This window comes from Stegostoma tigrinum, chromosome 6 (genome assembly GCF_030684315.1).
Source record: "Stegostoma tigrinum isolate sSteTig4 chromosome 6, sSteTig4.hap1, whole genome shotgun sequence".
In the NCBI taxonomy this organism is placed as follows: domain Eukaryota; kingdom Metazoa; phylum Chordata; class Chondrichthyes; order Orectolobiformes; family Stegostomatidae; genus Stegostoma; species Stegostoma tigrinum.
In genome coordinates this window covers 17,842,530-17,858,007 of record NC_081359.1, presented here as the reverse complement: position 1 = coordinate 17,858,007, position 15,478 = coordinate 17,842,530, and the positions used below count along the sequence as shown (strand labels likewise).

The following is a 15,478-nucleotide window of genomic DNA, read 5'->3' as shown; positions in this document are numbered from 1 at the left end:
GTGTAAATATTCAACCTTGTACTTCAAAAAGAAAGACTAGTGCCCAGCTTAATGCATGAGCAAAATCCTGCAGATGCTAGAAGATGAAAGTAAAAACAGAAAACGCTAGAAATACTCAGTGGGTCAGGCAGCATTGGGGGAAAAAAAAGAGTTCACATCCATGACCTTATATCAACACTCTAGCCACAGATGCTCCTGACCACCTGGGTATAAATGCTTTCTTCTCAAACGTAACGCCACGTGCTCAGCTCTTTTTACATCAAACAAAATGAACTCAGAACCTTGTGATTCAATGGTTTCCCGTTTCTTGGTGGTGCTTTTGCTCGAATTGTCACAACTGACATGGTAGAATGTGAACAACAAGTGATGCTTCTCATGTAGCTGGGTTGGCAGCTCCACCTTAATCTGAAACGCAGACAAAACAGAATTGAATATCATCAAAAAGAAGCTCATTCTGCCTTAGCTTCTCAACTTACTCGCATCAGGAGAAATGCAGGAATGCCAGATATCAAACAAGCACAACTTATACTGCAGGACAGCAAAGGTGCTGATTTGTTAAAAACTCAACTCTAATTCACTGCGGTGTTAGCATGGAGAATGCAACAAGGAATAACAATTTTCCCAAGTCTCCAGGAGAAGGAGAAGGGCAAGATGTGGAAAGGAGAAGTGGAGGAAAAGGGTGTGGTGACAGTCGAGAACCAGAAGGCATAATCTCAGAATAAGGGGTCATCCAATTAGGACAGAAATGAGGAGGAGCGACTAGTGTCCCCAGGAGGGTTTAAAATAGCATGGCGCACAAGTGTCAACTCAGAGCTGTAGGTCAGCGTGTGGAGTGATTGAGGAGAAGGCAGATGTTAAGTCAAATAAGTCCAACAGGAAGAACAGGCAGGACCAGCTTAATGAACACAGTGGGACTAGCAGCCTGGAGTGTATTTATTTTAATGCAAGGAGTATAACACGTAAAACAGAATGAGCTTAGATCCTGAGTTAGTACATGGAACTACAATGTTGTAGCCATTACCAAAACTTAGTTTAGAGAAGGGCAGGACCTGCAGCTCAATGTTCCTTGGTTTAGACCTTTCAGGTGAGATAGAGAGGGATGCAAAAGGGTGGGAGAGTTGCATCACTGATTAAGGAGATTATCACAATTGCACTGAGACAGGGCTAATCCAGCAAAACCAAATGGACAGAATTTAGGAATAAAAAAGATGTTAATCGGTATGATGGTGTTATACTATAGGCCTCCTAACGGAAGGACAGATACGTAAGCAGGTCACGGAAAGTTGTGAACACAAGAGGGTTGTTGTTGTGGGTGATTTTAACTTCCTCAGTATTCACTGGGACTCCCTTAGCGCCAGAAGCGTAGATGGGGCAGAATTTGATGGGTGCATCCAGGAGCATTTCTTGAAACAAGAGGTAGACAGTCCAACTGGGGAAGGGGCTGTACTGGATCTTGTATTGGGAATGAGCCTGACCAGGTGATCAAATTTTCAGTGGGGGAGAATTTTGGGTAATTCCATAAATTTTAAGATTGCTAATGGAAAGGGCTAAGTCCTCGGGCGAAAGTGCTTAATTAGGGAAAGCTAATTATAATAGTACTCGACAGAAACTGGATAAACTAGATGGGGTGGGGCAGCTTTCTGAAGGCAAATGCACATCTGGCTATGGGAGTCTCTTAAGGGCCACATGATCAGGGTTCAGGACCTGCATGTTCCTGTGAGGATGAATGGGTGGCAAGGGATATTTAAAGTTTAGTCAAAAAAGGAAAAGAAAACATATATAAAGTTATTAGAAAACAGAAATCGAACAAGGCCCTCGAGGAGTATAAACAAAGCAGAAAATTACATGAACAAGAAGTTATAAGGGCTAGAAGGGGCCATGAAATCTCCTTGGCAAGTAGGATTAAGGAGAATTACGAAGCATTTTATACATATATTTGAAGCAAGAGGGTAGGTCCACTCGAGGACAAAAGAGAGAATTTATGCATGAAGACAGAGGATGTGGGTGAGGTGCTTAATCAGTACTGCACATCAATATTCACCAGGCAGAAAGATATGGATAATGGCAAGTTTAGAGAAGTTGATTCTCTAGGGCATGTTGATATTGAGAAAGAAGTTGAGATGGGTGTCTTGAAAAACATCAAATTAGATAGGTTCCCAAGGCCTGATGGGATCTACCCCAGGATACTGAGGAAGACAAAGGAGGTGATTCCTGAGGTCCTGATAGAGATCTATGTATCCTCTTTATAGCCATAGGTGAAGTCCCAGAAGAATAGCCAATCCAGGATATTATAGGCCAGTGAGCCTTACATCAGCAGTAGGAAAACTATTAGAGAAGATGTGTAGTGACAGGATTTACTCGCATTTGGAGAAGAATGGACTTATTAGGGATAGTCAACATGGCTGTATGTGGCAGTGGTCTTCTCAGACAAACCTGAGTTTTTTGAGGAAGTGATGATTGCTGAGGACAGGGCAGTCTGCAAAGACTTTACTAAAACATTTGACAGAGCTCCTCATGATAGGCTGGTCCAGAAGATTAAGTCAGATGGGATCCATGGTGAGTTGGCCAGTTGGATATTGGCTTGGTCACAGAAGGAAAGAGGATGATAGTGGAGGGGTGTTTTTCTAACTGGAGGTCTGTGATCCGAGGTCTTCTGCAAGGGATCAGTGCTGGGGCTTCTGTGGTTTGTAATATATACATACATATAAAATAATTTGGACGGAAATGTAGGTGTCGTATAAGTACGTCAGCAGACAATACAAAAACCAGTAGAGTTGAGGATAGTGAGGAAGGTTGTCAAAGGATACAGGGGCATAGAGATCAATTGGAAAATTGGTGGAGAAATGGCAGATGGAGTTTAATCCAGGCAATTGTGAGATGATGCATTTTTGAAGGTCAAATGCAAGAGGAAAACTTTACAGTAAATGGTAGGGCCCTTAGGAGCACTGATATACGGAGGGACCTTAGAGATAAAGTCCATAGCTCGGCGAAGGTGGCAACACAATTGGTAAGGTGGTAAAGCAGGCACATGGCATGCTTGCCTTCAACTGTCAGGGTACTGAGAGGTTTTCAAGCCAGAATGCAGCTGTATAAAACTTAGGTTAGGCTACATTTGGAATAGTGTGTGTAGTTCTGGTCGGCACACCAAAGGAAGGCTGTTGAGGTTTTGGAGAGGGTTCAAAAGAAGTTTACCAAAATGTTGCCTGCATGAGAGTGTATTAGCTACAAGGAGAGGTTGGACAAACTTGGATTGTTTTTGCTGGAGCATCGGAGGTTGAGGGATGACTTGATCAAACTGTGTACAGTTATGAGGGGCTTGGATTGGGTGGATGTTTGAGTCTTTGTCCCAGGTTGGAAACATCAAACACTGGGGGTGTGAGTTTATGATGACAGGCAGAATGTTTAAAGGAGATGTGCAAGTAAGTTCGTTTTACAGAGGCTGGTAGGTGTCTGGGACGTGTTGTCTGGTGAGGTGGTGGAAACAGATACCATAGCAACATTTAAGAGGCATTTAGACAGACACATGAAAGGCAGTGAATAGAGGGATATGGACCGTGGGCAGAATGATGGGATTAGTTTAGCATGACATCTTGATTGGCACAGACATGATGGGCCGAATGGCCTGTTCCTGTAATGTACTATGTTCTCTCAGTAGGCAATGAGACTGTGAATATTTTTTACCACAGAGGGCTGAACAGAAATTAAGGACTAAATAAAAACCAAAGGAAATGCAGATGCCGTAAATCAGGAACAAAAACAAAGCTACTGGACTCCAGAAGTTCTGAGGAAGGGTCACCGGACCCGGAAAGTTAACTCTAATTTTCTTCTTCACAGATGCTGCCAGACCTGCTGAGCTTTTCCATCAACTTTGTTTTTGTTCTGGAATATAAGGACTGTTCAACGAGCACTGTTATATCGCAGAAATATATCGAAGAATGAATATTTAACTTTGGTTTTCGCGACAGTGATCTGGTTGAGTACTGTCTGTACTTTGTCTGTTGTAAAGCCAAATGTCTACTGAAATCAGGTTCTAAAAATGTAAAGAAATCCACTAAGCAGGAATCCTACAGATCATGTACACAACAGAACTGGAGTATGAATCCATAATGCATTCCAATATTGTGCCACTTCTTTACCTCATCATAGAACTCTGGATTTTGATGGTGATGTAACACTACTGTAAAAGCATATTTTGTAAACACAGGACCCCCAGGTCTCCCGTAGATACACTAGGAAGGAAAAAAAAGTAATCACACCAAGTATGTTAGCATGAGCATACATTTGAGTAAAATACCTACAATCTGTGGCATTCCTAGTCTGGGACCTTGTCAACAGAAAATGGCCAAAATTAATAAACTTATTTAAAATTTCATCAAACCTTATCTGCACGACGGGTCAGACCGTGAAACAGTTTTGCTGTCCACATTACAAATAGGGAGAAGCTGATTAGGTTGGGGCTATTTTCTGTGGAGCATTTGAGGTTGAGGGGTGACCTCATAAAGGTCTATAAAAATACAAGGAGTATGGATAGGTTGAATAGCCAAGGTAATTTCCCTGGCATGGGGGAATCCAAAACTAGAGGGCATAGACTTAAGGTGGGAGGGGTAAGATTTAAAAGGGACCTAAGGGTCAACCTTTTCATGCAGTGGGCGGTGCATGTTTGGAATGAGCTACCAGAGGAAGTCATCGAAGCTCGTACCATTACATTTAGAAGGCATCTGGATGGGTACGTGAATGGGAAGTGTTTAGAAGGAAATGGGCCACATAGGACTAGATTATTTTAGGATATCTGCTCGGCATGGACAAGTTTGACTGAAGGGTCTGTTTTCTATGACACTATGAGTTAAAGAGGCACAGAAGAAGGAGCAATCAGGATTCATAAAGGCCTCAAACTTTACAAATGTGTGGCTCTTTTCAAAAAAGATCCAAGAGATGATGTTTCCACATTTGAGGGAGACTCGTCCAAATTTAGAGGAATCAGAAATATAAGGTAGTCACTGAGTAATACAGTAAGGAATTTAGGAGAAATCTCTCATCTAAACAGTGGTGAGAATGTGGATTTCACTTCCACATGAATTGGTCCAGGAAAATGATATCGATCCACTGCAAGGAAAACCAGGTAAATACATGGACCAAGGATAAATAAGATTGTAGTCAATGAAGGAGATTGGTTGAGACTTGATTGAAACATTAACTACTAGCAAAGAACAATTAGGGCACTGGTCAGTTTCTGTACAATAATATTTTTATAATATAGAATGATAATGGACAAAACGAAGTATTATTATATCATTGTTTAATAATCTTCCAAGCAGTGTTTTTTTAAAAAATTCAAACAAATCATCTATTTTGCTTTACAAAAAGGAAAATCCTCAAAATTAAAATCATGACGAACCTTCAGAGGCTGGGAGTCTTCCTCATCACTGTCCCTGAACTCGATGCGGACTGCAATATTTCTTGCCTAAACAAAAATAGAATCTGTTATGTACAGACAACGCAAGAAGCAATCAACAAGAATAAAACATAACCAGATCCACAACACACAAACTCTCACCACATAATCTCTCACTATTTAAAGGTCAATGGATGAAAATTACAGCACTTTGCAGGATATCAAAATATTCATCTGCCAACCAAATTACAAACACTTGAAATAATATAGCACCTTGAACAGAGCAAAACATGTCAAGGCACCTCACAACTGGAGTATCATTAGACTTTTAAAAGCTATAATTATCAATCCAAGTTTAGCCTATGAAGAAAGGTTCTAAAAGTGAACAAGCCAAAATCAGGTACAAATCGATTATAACACATGTTTTTGAGCTATTGCACTCACACAAAGCACAGCAGATTGGTCAAGACGCTTGTTATTCGGAGTAAAATTGGTGGTTCGAATCCCAACCGAGTACTTCTCGGCATCACCTAAACTGAGACTACAGTGAAATGCTGACAGAGTGGTCAATTCATGTAAATACCAGCCAAATGTAAGCTGCTGAACAAGGCTTCATCATACTGGCCAGAAAGATGCACAAGGAAACCCGAGGTCCCTTACTGACTGGACAACAATATCCCCCGCATGAGCTATGCCTCAGTGGTTGCACATCTAGTCTGAGTAACAAGGTTCTGGGTTCAAACCCACCCCAGGGCTGGAGCACAAAACTGCAATCTGGGCTGACACTCCAAGGCAGTACCATAAGAATGCTGCATTGTCAGAGACGTCAACTGCTGGATGAGAAGTTAAACTGAAGGCACATGTGCTTGCTCAGTTGAGCACACACAATTTGGAGATTTGTAGAAGAAATCAGAGCTCTCCCCAACGTCCTGGCCAATACTTATCCCTCAATCAGCAACATATGTTGGCAAGCCTTTATCACATTGCTGTGCAAAAATTAGCTGGCCCTGTTTCCTACAACACAAAAGTAATTACACTTCTAAAATACCTGACTGGCTTATAAATTGCTTTAAGACACTGGCACAATATAAATGCAAGTTCTTTCTTTCTTTGAGCACCACTGAGAAAGATGGACTTATAACTGGGCTGGTAATTTATCTCATCTGCATTTATGGCTCACTGTGCACAAATTGGCTTCCATACTGGTGTAATTCACAATGGCTATCGCACAATAGTTCTTTGAGACACTGTGAGCACAGAAAGGTGCTATAATCAATAATTCTTCCTCCTGTGGCATTAAGCACACTTTTAATGAATTAATTTGCTGCCGAAAACACAATTCCACAAAATTGTGATAATATAAATTTCAGAGTACGTGCTCATTGCTGTAACTTTCTCTAGAAAATTGTCCAAGTGGAAGCCAATCACCAAAATTGCGGCCATTGAAGAAAATGGAAAATTCAATTTTTCTACAACCTTTCCTGCTCTTAATAAAATTAACATTATTACTGATGAGAATTTGTCAAAATAATACAAGATACCATTACATCGTAAACCTGCCAAAACACATTTTAACTTAGACTGCGCCATATGTGACTTCAATATGGCATAAACATTACGAAATCCCCATGCCTCTTGTACACATTTCCTGAAATAGAGATTGTTCTTCTTCAACTAAATTTCAAAATCCAGCACCAGAAACTGATATACACTCAGACCCAAAGCAATGCTGTCTTTGAACCACCTAAAACCCCCAATCAGCTCGGATTGTCACTTGTTCAACTGCACCAGACAAAACAAATGGGTCATAAATCCAACCCAGGCTCCATAAGCTGACAGTGAATTGGATGGTAGCTGGGATAGAATAAATGGGTTCAGGTTTGATCGACTGGGTTTGGAGTAGAGGGGAGAAGAATTAGCCAAAAATAGTGGATTCCTCAGGCAAGTCCAGTGATCCCGGGTCGACATGGACATCATGCAATGAATTGGGTCTGTTTATGATTTTAGCTTTGAGACAATGTTGAAAAATGCACAAGGGATGATGTGGGTTTTTATTTGGGTCAAACATCATTAACATTATGATATGGTCAGGATACCTCCTTATATATGAGCTCATTTAACATATACCATGAAGACAAGCTCTTGTTGAGATAGATGCCTTGAAATTTATCACCAATTATTTATACTTAATTATTTATATTTAAGATCTCAGCCTTTTACATAGACTGCATTCTATACTTATCGATGTTACGGCTACATTACATGACACATGAGAACACACTGCACTAACTCCACTACACTGTGCTGTGACTACTAAAAGTGAGACGAGTAACTTTATACTGCAAAGTTACATGTCACAATGCCACTGAAATCAATTTATGGTGCACTTCCTTTCTGAAATCTGTGCACTAATAGGGCGGCAGCTAAATTTGCCTGAAAGCCTCCAAGATGCCCAGGAACCATCAATGACAGTGACACCCAGAGAAAGGTCGCACCCCCGTGAGTAGAATTGGTGCTGATCCACCAACCACAGGCTGGTGCTCTGGCGCACTTGTCTCTGATTGGTGGAGTAGGTAGCTGCAATAAAACAACGGCTGGGTCAGGGTGAGCTGGAGGGGAGTAGGCAGTGTCAAGGCTATCCGGGGTTTCTGTGACTGCCAAACCAACAAATCATCCGGTGGAGGAGTGTAAAATTCTACCCGTGGAACTACTGGATTATCATAGATGCCCAATGTGTTCCTTCAGGGAAGGAAATTTGCCATGCTTATCCAGTTCGGCCAACATGTGGCTCCAAATTTCTGAAGCAGTCTAGTACGGCACTACGATGTACCTCAGTGACAAATAGAGTTAGGTAATAAATGTTGGATTTGTAAGCAACACCCATTTCCCGAGAAAGAACAAAAAAAATTGTGACCTGATAAATAAGTGATCTTGAGGTAATCAGAGCCCAAACAAAACATCAATGCTCCCAGCAACAGAAGGAAGAACCATTATAAGTGGAAGACAGAAATAATTTTCCATAAAACCAAATGTATGGCAATGGAAAGTTACATGAGATTTTCGAACGCATTACCTAACAATCAGAACTGTACAAGTACTGAATCTCACAATCTTTACTCACTTTTGCAAATGATTTTTGACTGTCATACTTCAGATGTTTTGGATAAATATACAAATGATTGTTATAGGTTGTGAAGGGCTGGGAGAGCTTTGCTATACATGGAACAAATTCTTCCACTTCATGAGTAACTGTGACCTTGGAACCATTTTCAAAACGTTTGACCGGGATGTACGAGGTGTTAACACAAGCTACAAAAAACACAAAAATACAGTACACATCAGATTTGGAATTTTATGAAGATATGATCTTAGCCATAACAATAATTAGTGTTTACATAGCCCCTTTAAAATGGCAAAGCATTCATAAGAGTGATATCAGACGCACTTTGATACCTGATCACACAAGGAGATATTAGGAAGGTTTGTCCAAATGCTGCTTTTAAGGAGCATCATGAAAGGGAAGGGAAACATAAATAGTGATAGGGACAGAATTTATGATTTAAGGGATCCAAGTAACCGAAGGTATGGCTAATAATGGTAGGATGAAGGAAACTGAGATGGGCAAAAGGCCAGAAATGTGGAGAGTGGTCTGTGGTTGCAGAAGCTATTGGAGGGATTTAAATGGAAGGATGAAATTGTTCAAGTAAACTTACTCAGAAAATCTGAAGCCACATTGTCGATGTTGATATCTAAGTTCCCCAAAATAACAGGAAGTTTAGACATCTTTTCTGGTCTAATTAAACAGAAAACAATCGAGGAACAGAACTTTAAATGATGTTTTAGACGAACAATACAAAAAGGCAAATACAAAATTCAATATTACAATTCTCTCAAAGCACACTATAATACAACAAATGCAATTTTAAGAGATTGCAAAGAGTTGATTTCGTTGCAAGTTCAAGTTCAGCAGGTAAGGGAAGGACAAATACAATGCTGGCCTTTATTTTAAAGGGAATAGTGAATGAAAGTAGGAAGGTCTTGCTAAAATTATGCAATGCACGAGTCAGACTACAACTGGAATACTGCAAAGAGTTTGGAGCCTCTTATCTAAGCGAAGATACACTGGTTATGGGGGCAGTCCAGAGGAAGTGGATCCAGGTTGATCCCAGGCATGGAGGAACAGTCTTATGAAGAGGTTTAGTAGGTTGGGTCTGTTCTCTTTGAAGTTAAGAAGAATAGGAGGTTACTTTACTGAAGCATACAAGTTGGTTTGGGGACCTGATAGGATATATGCAAATAAGTTGTTTCCCCTTGTGAGAGAGTCTAGGACTACAGGGCATCATCTCAGAGTAAGGGGTTGACCAGTTGGAAGAGAGATGGAAGGCAATTTTGTCTCTCAGAGGGTACTGAATCTGTGGTATTCTTGACCGAAGAAGAGGAAGGTAGAGGCTGTATCAATAACTATATTCAAGGCCTTGATGGACAGATTTTTAACGAGTAAGGGAATCATGGATTTTTGGGGAAAATGTAGGAAAGTGAAGTTGACGATTATCAGATGAGCCATGATCTCACTGTGTGGTGGAACAGACACAATGGGTTGAATTTGCCTACCTCTGCTTTTATGTCTTTTGCTCTATCTTCCATAAAGTCAACAGTAAGAGCAAAACATGAAGGAATCACAGTGGAGTGAAACCAAATCGATTTCAGAAACACTTGATTTTTTTTCACAACATTTACCAACATAGCTTTTAAGATTGGTACCAAATATAAAAGCTGACTCACTTCCGGAAGTCTAACAACAATTTTAGCAAGTCTTCATTGGAGAGCTTATTGCTATCTTGTCTGTAAAGGGCTGAGAAGCGAGCAGTCTTGTCAAGAGTTCCTTGATTATCTTTGAAGATGGGCCTAATGAATAGAAATTGGAAATGCTTACTGTAAATAAGAGAGCCACTGAGGAAAGACACCTGTTAACTAAAAAAATGCAATGCTCAAACATTAAGAGAAAATGTAAGATGGGAATTTTTTAAAATCAAATCGCATTCTCTGTGAGAACCCCTACTTTATAATTTACTTACATCAATATCGTTCCACAACAGCTACCAGCATACAAGAGTCAAATGTAATATACTCCTCCACAAACTGGATGAACAAGAGATCTTGGAGTATAGGTTCATAGATCATTAAAAGTGATTTCGCAGGTAGACAGGATAGTAAAGAAGGTGAATGGTACACTTGCCTTTAATGGTTACGGAATTGAGTATAGGAGTTGAGAGGTCATGTTGCAGCTGTAAAGGACATTAGTCAGGCCGCTTTTGGAATACTGCGTTCAATTCTGGTCTCCCTGCCATAGGAATTATACTGTGAAATTTGAAAGGGTCCAGAAAAGATTTATAAGGAGATGGTCAGGGCTGGAGGATTTGATTGATAGGGAGAGGCTGAATAGGCTGGGGCTATTTTCCCTGGAGCATGGGAGGCCAAGGAGTGACCTCGTACAAGTTTGCAAGAACGTGAGGGGCATGGGTAGGGTGAATAGCTAAAGTCTTTTCCCCAGGTTAGTGGAGTCCCCAAGGCAGATGTCTAAGGTGAGAGGGGGAAGATTTAAGGAAGACCTAAGGGGCAACTTTTTCACACCGAGAGTGGTGTGTGAGTTGCCAGAGGAAACGGTGTATGCTGGCAGGTATGAATAGGAAAGGTTTAGCAGAATATGAGCCAAATGCTAGCAAATGGGACCAAATTAATTTAGGATATCTGGTGAGCATGGACAAGTTGGATTGAAAAGTCTGTTTCTACACTCTACATCTCTAATATCCTAAATCTGTCGTAATATCATTGAAAGTTTAACTGCTTAAACTATGTGTTTATGAATCTGGATTAGTCTTGAAGGGAAAAAGATAAGAAGGACAAGAATTCAATAGAATTTCACAGCCAAAAAAACAGGCCATTCAGCCCAACTGGCCTATGATGATGTTTAAGCCTCTACACACCATTCCTCATCTCATTCTGCCAGCACATCCCTTTCTCCATCTTGCACTGATATAGATCCCTTTTAAATAAGACAATGCTTTTAGCCATTCCACATTGAGAGTAAATTCCATATTCTAAACACTCTCCTGGTAAAGATTCTCCTAAACCCCCGCATTGGATTTATTGGCAGTTGCCCTATGTTGTTGAGTAGCACGTTAGGTGACAAATTTAATTTTAAAATATTCAGTGTTGGTTACAGCAAAACCTCGGGCCACTCAAACATCTTTTTCCTCCCTCAGATAATGATCCAATTCTGCTTTGAGGACCACAGCTGAATCAGCCCACCTCACACTCTCATTACAACCTGCTGCCTGAAAAGGCATTTTCTTGCCTTGCCATTGTTTCTTTTGCCAACAGATTTATTATTAAAGGGTTAGTTCAAGTTTAATAAGCGAAAACTTGAGCTTGTCAGTCTCTTGGCTTAGGACTCGAGATCTTTCTGGATGATAGCGTTATTTTCAAGCTATCAAGACATAGCCTGGAGTAGCCATTAAGTGAAAGTAAAAAACACTCCCAGTAGAAATGTGGAACTGTCATCCACAAATCTGAAATCTGAGGCAGATAACATTTTCGTTAACAAAGGGCAAAAGTGGGGAAATGAACGTGCTTCCTGATGCCAAGTGCTCCATACCCAATTTTTCCAGCATCCACATTTGTTAGGTGGAATTATACAGAATGCACAGTACGTGAGCAGGCCACATTCTGCTCAATCAACCAACACTCAGTTTACGTTCAACCCAAACCTTTGACATAATAGCCCGAAATACCACAAGTGTCCGCACCAGCTTCTTTCAGTGCAGCGCACACTACATATGCACTATTTCATTTAACAGTACATTTGGAAACTTAATGTACATTCAAACATTTGAGGATAGAACATTTTCTGAGACACCCAGTTGCTTCAATAGACTGAAGATTAGCAGCTGGAAGATCTGACTTAAATGAATAAACAACACAGATACAAAGGGACAGCCGAGAAGTATTATCACCAGACTACCTGATCCTGAGACCCAAGTGATTGTGTGGGGATCTCGGTTCAAATCATGTCTTGGCAGATGGTGGAACCTGAATCCAATAAATATCTGGGATTCAGAACCTAATGATGGGGGTGGGCGGGATGTGTAAGATGTGGGCTTCACTAATGTCCTTTAGGGAAGGGAACTGCCCTGAACAAACCCTGTTGCAGCTGACATGTGATTCTAGACCCACCAGTAGTGCGGTTGCTTCTTCACTAACCTCTGGGCAATAAGGGACGGGTAATAGATGTTGGCCCGATGGCCGTGAATAAAGAAATGAAATTCCACTGTTTCAGGTTTTAAAATCTATGAGATCATTGCATGCTGGCGATTTTGTTCCCTTACCTTGCAGCCCAGGCAAAAGGCATTCTGTACTGTCCAAGTCTCACACAGGCTTGCTTGGCATTCTTCAATACTTTCTGTGCAACCTGCAATCATGAATGATTGACGACCAAATCAACTTCCTGTGCTAAAGGACACTTGCAGAGTACAATCTTCTGCTAAAATCATCATGTGCTACAGTAGAGAATAGAAAGGAAGGAAATGGAGTCGGCCATGCAAGCCTGCTTCACCGATCAGTACGATTACGGCTGATTGAACACTTCAATCCCCAGAACCCTGTACGCCATTCATAACCAGAAAGCTTTCAACCTCCACTTAAAAACACTCAAAGGCTGAGCCTCCACAGTGGTAGAGAATTCCAAAGGTTCAAAATCCTCTGAGTAAAATAATTTCTCCTCATCTCAGACCGAAACGCACCCCCTTACTTTTGGGTTTTACACGCCCCACCCAGGGGATCATGACCCCCAGTTTGGCCATGACCTGGAATTTTGAGTTCCCAAGTGCCAAGACAGCGAGCCAACAGCTGCACAGTCCCTCTCAATTGGTTACGACATTTCCTACAACAGAAACCACGCTTGTGATAAAACACTTCAAGACATCCCGAGATCATGAAAGGCGCAGTGTAAATGCACATCTTTTTGAGTAGAGACAGCAGCTAACCCATTAACAGACTGCCTCGCTAGGTCTGCTGTGCAGTAGTATAAAGGAAAATGGGTAATCCTTTTCTGACAGTTGTACCTTGGTTGAATCAGAACTCTTCATGTAGGGCTCTGCACACTGAGTGATACCTCCCTGCAGCACCTTCTCCACACGAGCAACAAGAAATATGTCTTGATGAGGGCACATGACAGAAAAAATTCCCTAGGCAAACAAAAACAAATTCAAAGGTCAATACTCCTTAAAATAGCTTTCGCTTCTAAAGGTGTTGTCAATGCTGTCATGCTATTAATGTGTCAAGGCAGAACTTAAATATGGGTTTGAATAATTTTTTTTACATCTTCTGAGTGAACAACTTTGGACAAATTAAACATATTTCTATAAATCTACTTTGTTGAGTTATGATTACATGATTATTCAAAACCTAGAATGTATGGCATTTTAACCTACTTGACCCAGTTGTTATTTTCAATAATTAGAAATAAACATCTATTTTGATCTACAGGTTTTGACTGACTATATAAACATTTCTAGAAGGCAATGATTTCCAGAGGAAAGTCAAAAGGTAATGTTTATTCTACAAGATTGGAACATGTGGGATTGGGGGTAATGTATTAGCTTGGACTCAGGATTGCTTAACACACAGAACTCAGAAGTTGGTGGAAAAGCTCAGCAGGTCTGACAGCGCCTGTGAAGAAAAAAAGTCAGAGTTAACGTTTTGGGTCAGGTGACCTTTTCTCAGAACCCATGGCAGCTGGGAAAAGAGATAATGGGAACTGCAGATGCTGGAGAATTCCAAAATAATAAAATGTGAGGCTGGATGAACACAGCAGGCCAAGCAGCATCTCAGGAGCACAAAAGCTGACGTTTCGGGCCTAGATCCTTCATCAGAGAGGATCAGAGCAGCTGGGAAAATGTTGGTTTACATGCAGAAGATAGAGAGTGGGAGGGGGTGGGGTGTAAACGGAAGTTGGAGATAGAGCCCAAAGAGAAGAGCAGTAGTACAGACAAAGCAGTTGGCTAGCTTGGTGAATAGCTGCTAATGGGGACTGTTGGTGACTGACAATAGGTAGTGTGTAATGGCAGGCTACTTGATAACAGGATAATAAAATGTGAGGCTGGATGAACACAGCAGGCCCAGCAGCATCTCAGGAGCACAAAAGCTGACGTTTCGGGCCTAGACCCTTCATCAGAGAGGGGGATGGGGAGAGGAAACTGGAATAAATAGGGAGAGAGGGGGAGGTGGACCGAAGATGGAGAGTAAAGAAGATAGGTGGAGAGGAGAGTATAGGTGGGGAGGTAGGGAGGGGATAGGTCAGTCCAGGGAAGACAGACAGGTCAAGGAGGTGGGATGAGGTTAGTAGGTAGATGGGGGTGCGGCTTGGGGTGGGAGAAAGGGATGGGTGAGAGGAAGAACTGGTTACGGAGGCAGAGACAGGTTGGACTGGTTTTGGGATGCAGTGGGTAGGGGGGGAAGAGCTGGGCTGGTTGTATGGTGCGGTGGGGGGAGGGGACGAACTGGGCTGGTTTAGGGATGCAGTTGGGGAAGGGGAGATTTTGAAACTGGTGAAGTCCACATTGATACCATTAGGCTGCAGGGTTCCCTGCAACCTTCGGGTGGCATCATTGTGGCACTGCAGGAGGCCCATGATGGACATGTCATCTAAAGAATGGGAGGGGGAGTGGAAATGGTTTGCGACTTGGGAGGCAGCCTCACATTTTATTATCTTGGAATTCTCCAGCATCTGCAGTTCCCATTATCTCTGATACTTGATAACAGGGCCTGGTGTGTGGGGTAGACGGCTAGGACATGGGAGAGTTTAGGCCCTAAAGTCTGAGATTTTGGCCTTTGTAGCTGGGTGGTTTGGGCTTTAAAAACAGCAGTCTGCTTACAACAGTACAGTGTGTTGGGGAGGCCATATCTAGGTACTGAGTATATTCTTGGTCCCTGCATTTAAGAAAGAATAGACTGGTACTGGACACACTTCAGAAGACCGGTTCACTGGACCGGTTCCTGGGATTAGGATAAAACATCTTTATACATTAC

At 41.6% G+C, this 15,478-nt stretch overlaps 1 protein-coding gene across 15 annotated transcripts in view; it reads right to left on the bottom strand.

Annotated features, from left to right (window-relative positions):
* LOC125453562 (dedicator of cytokinesis protein 9) overlaps positions 1-15,478 on the bottom strand; it is a 316,948-nt gene that overhangs the window by 118,285 nt on the left and 183,185 nt on the right. For all 15 annotated transcript variants that reach the window (XR_009445818.1, XM_059646469.1, XM_048533319.2 and 12 more), the window contains exons 13-20: positions 13,513-13,635; positions 12,778-12,860; positions 10,175-10,297; positions 9,106-9,185; positions 8,514-8,701; positions 5,396-5,461; positions 4,137-4,229; positions 282-405 (exon numbers count right to left, since the gene is read on the bottom strand). Coding sequence is in view for 14 of the 15 variants with exons in the window: in XM_059646469.1 (XP_059502452.1) it covers positions 282-405; positions 4,137-4,229; positions 5,396-5,461; positions 8,514-8,701; positions 9,106-9,185; positions 10,175-10,297; positions 12,778-12,860; positions 13,513-13,635 (880 nt within the window). In the remaining variant the exon portion in view is untranslated. The remainder of the gene's footprint in view (positions 1-281; positions 406-4,136; positions 4,230-5,395; positions 5,462-8,513; positions 8,702-9,105; positions 9,186-10,174; positions 10,298-12,777; positions 12,861-13,512; positions 13,636-15,478) is intronic.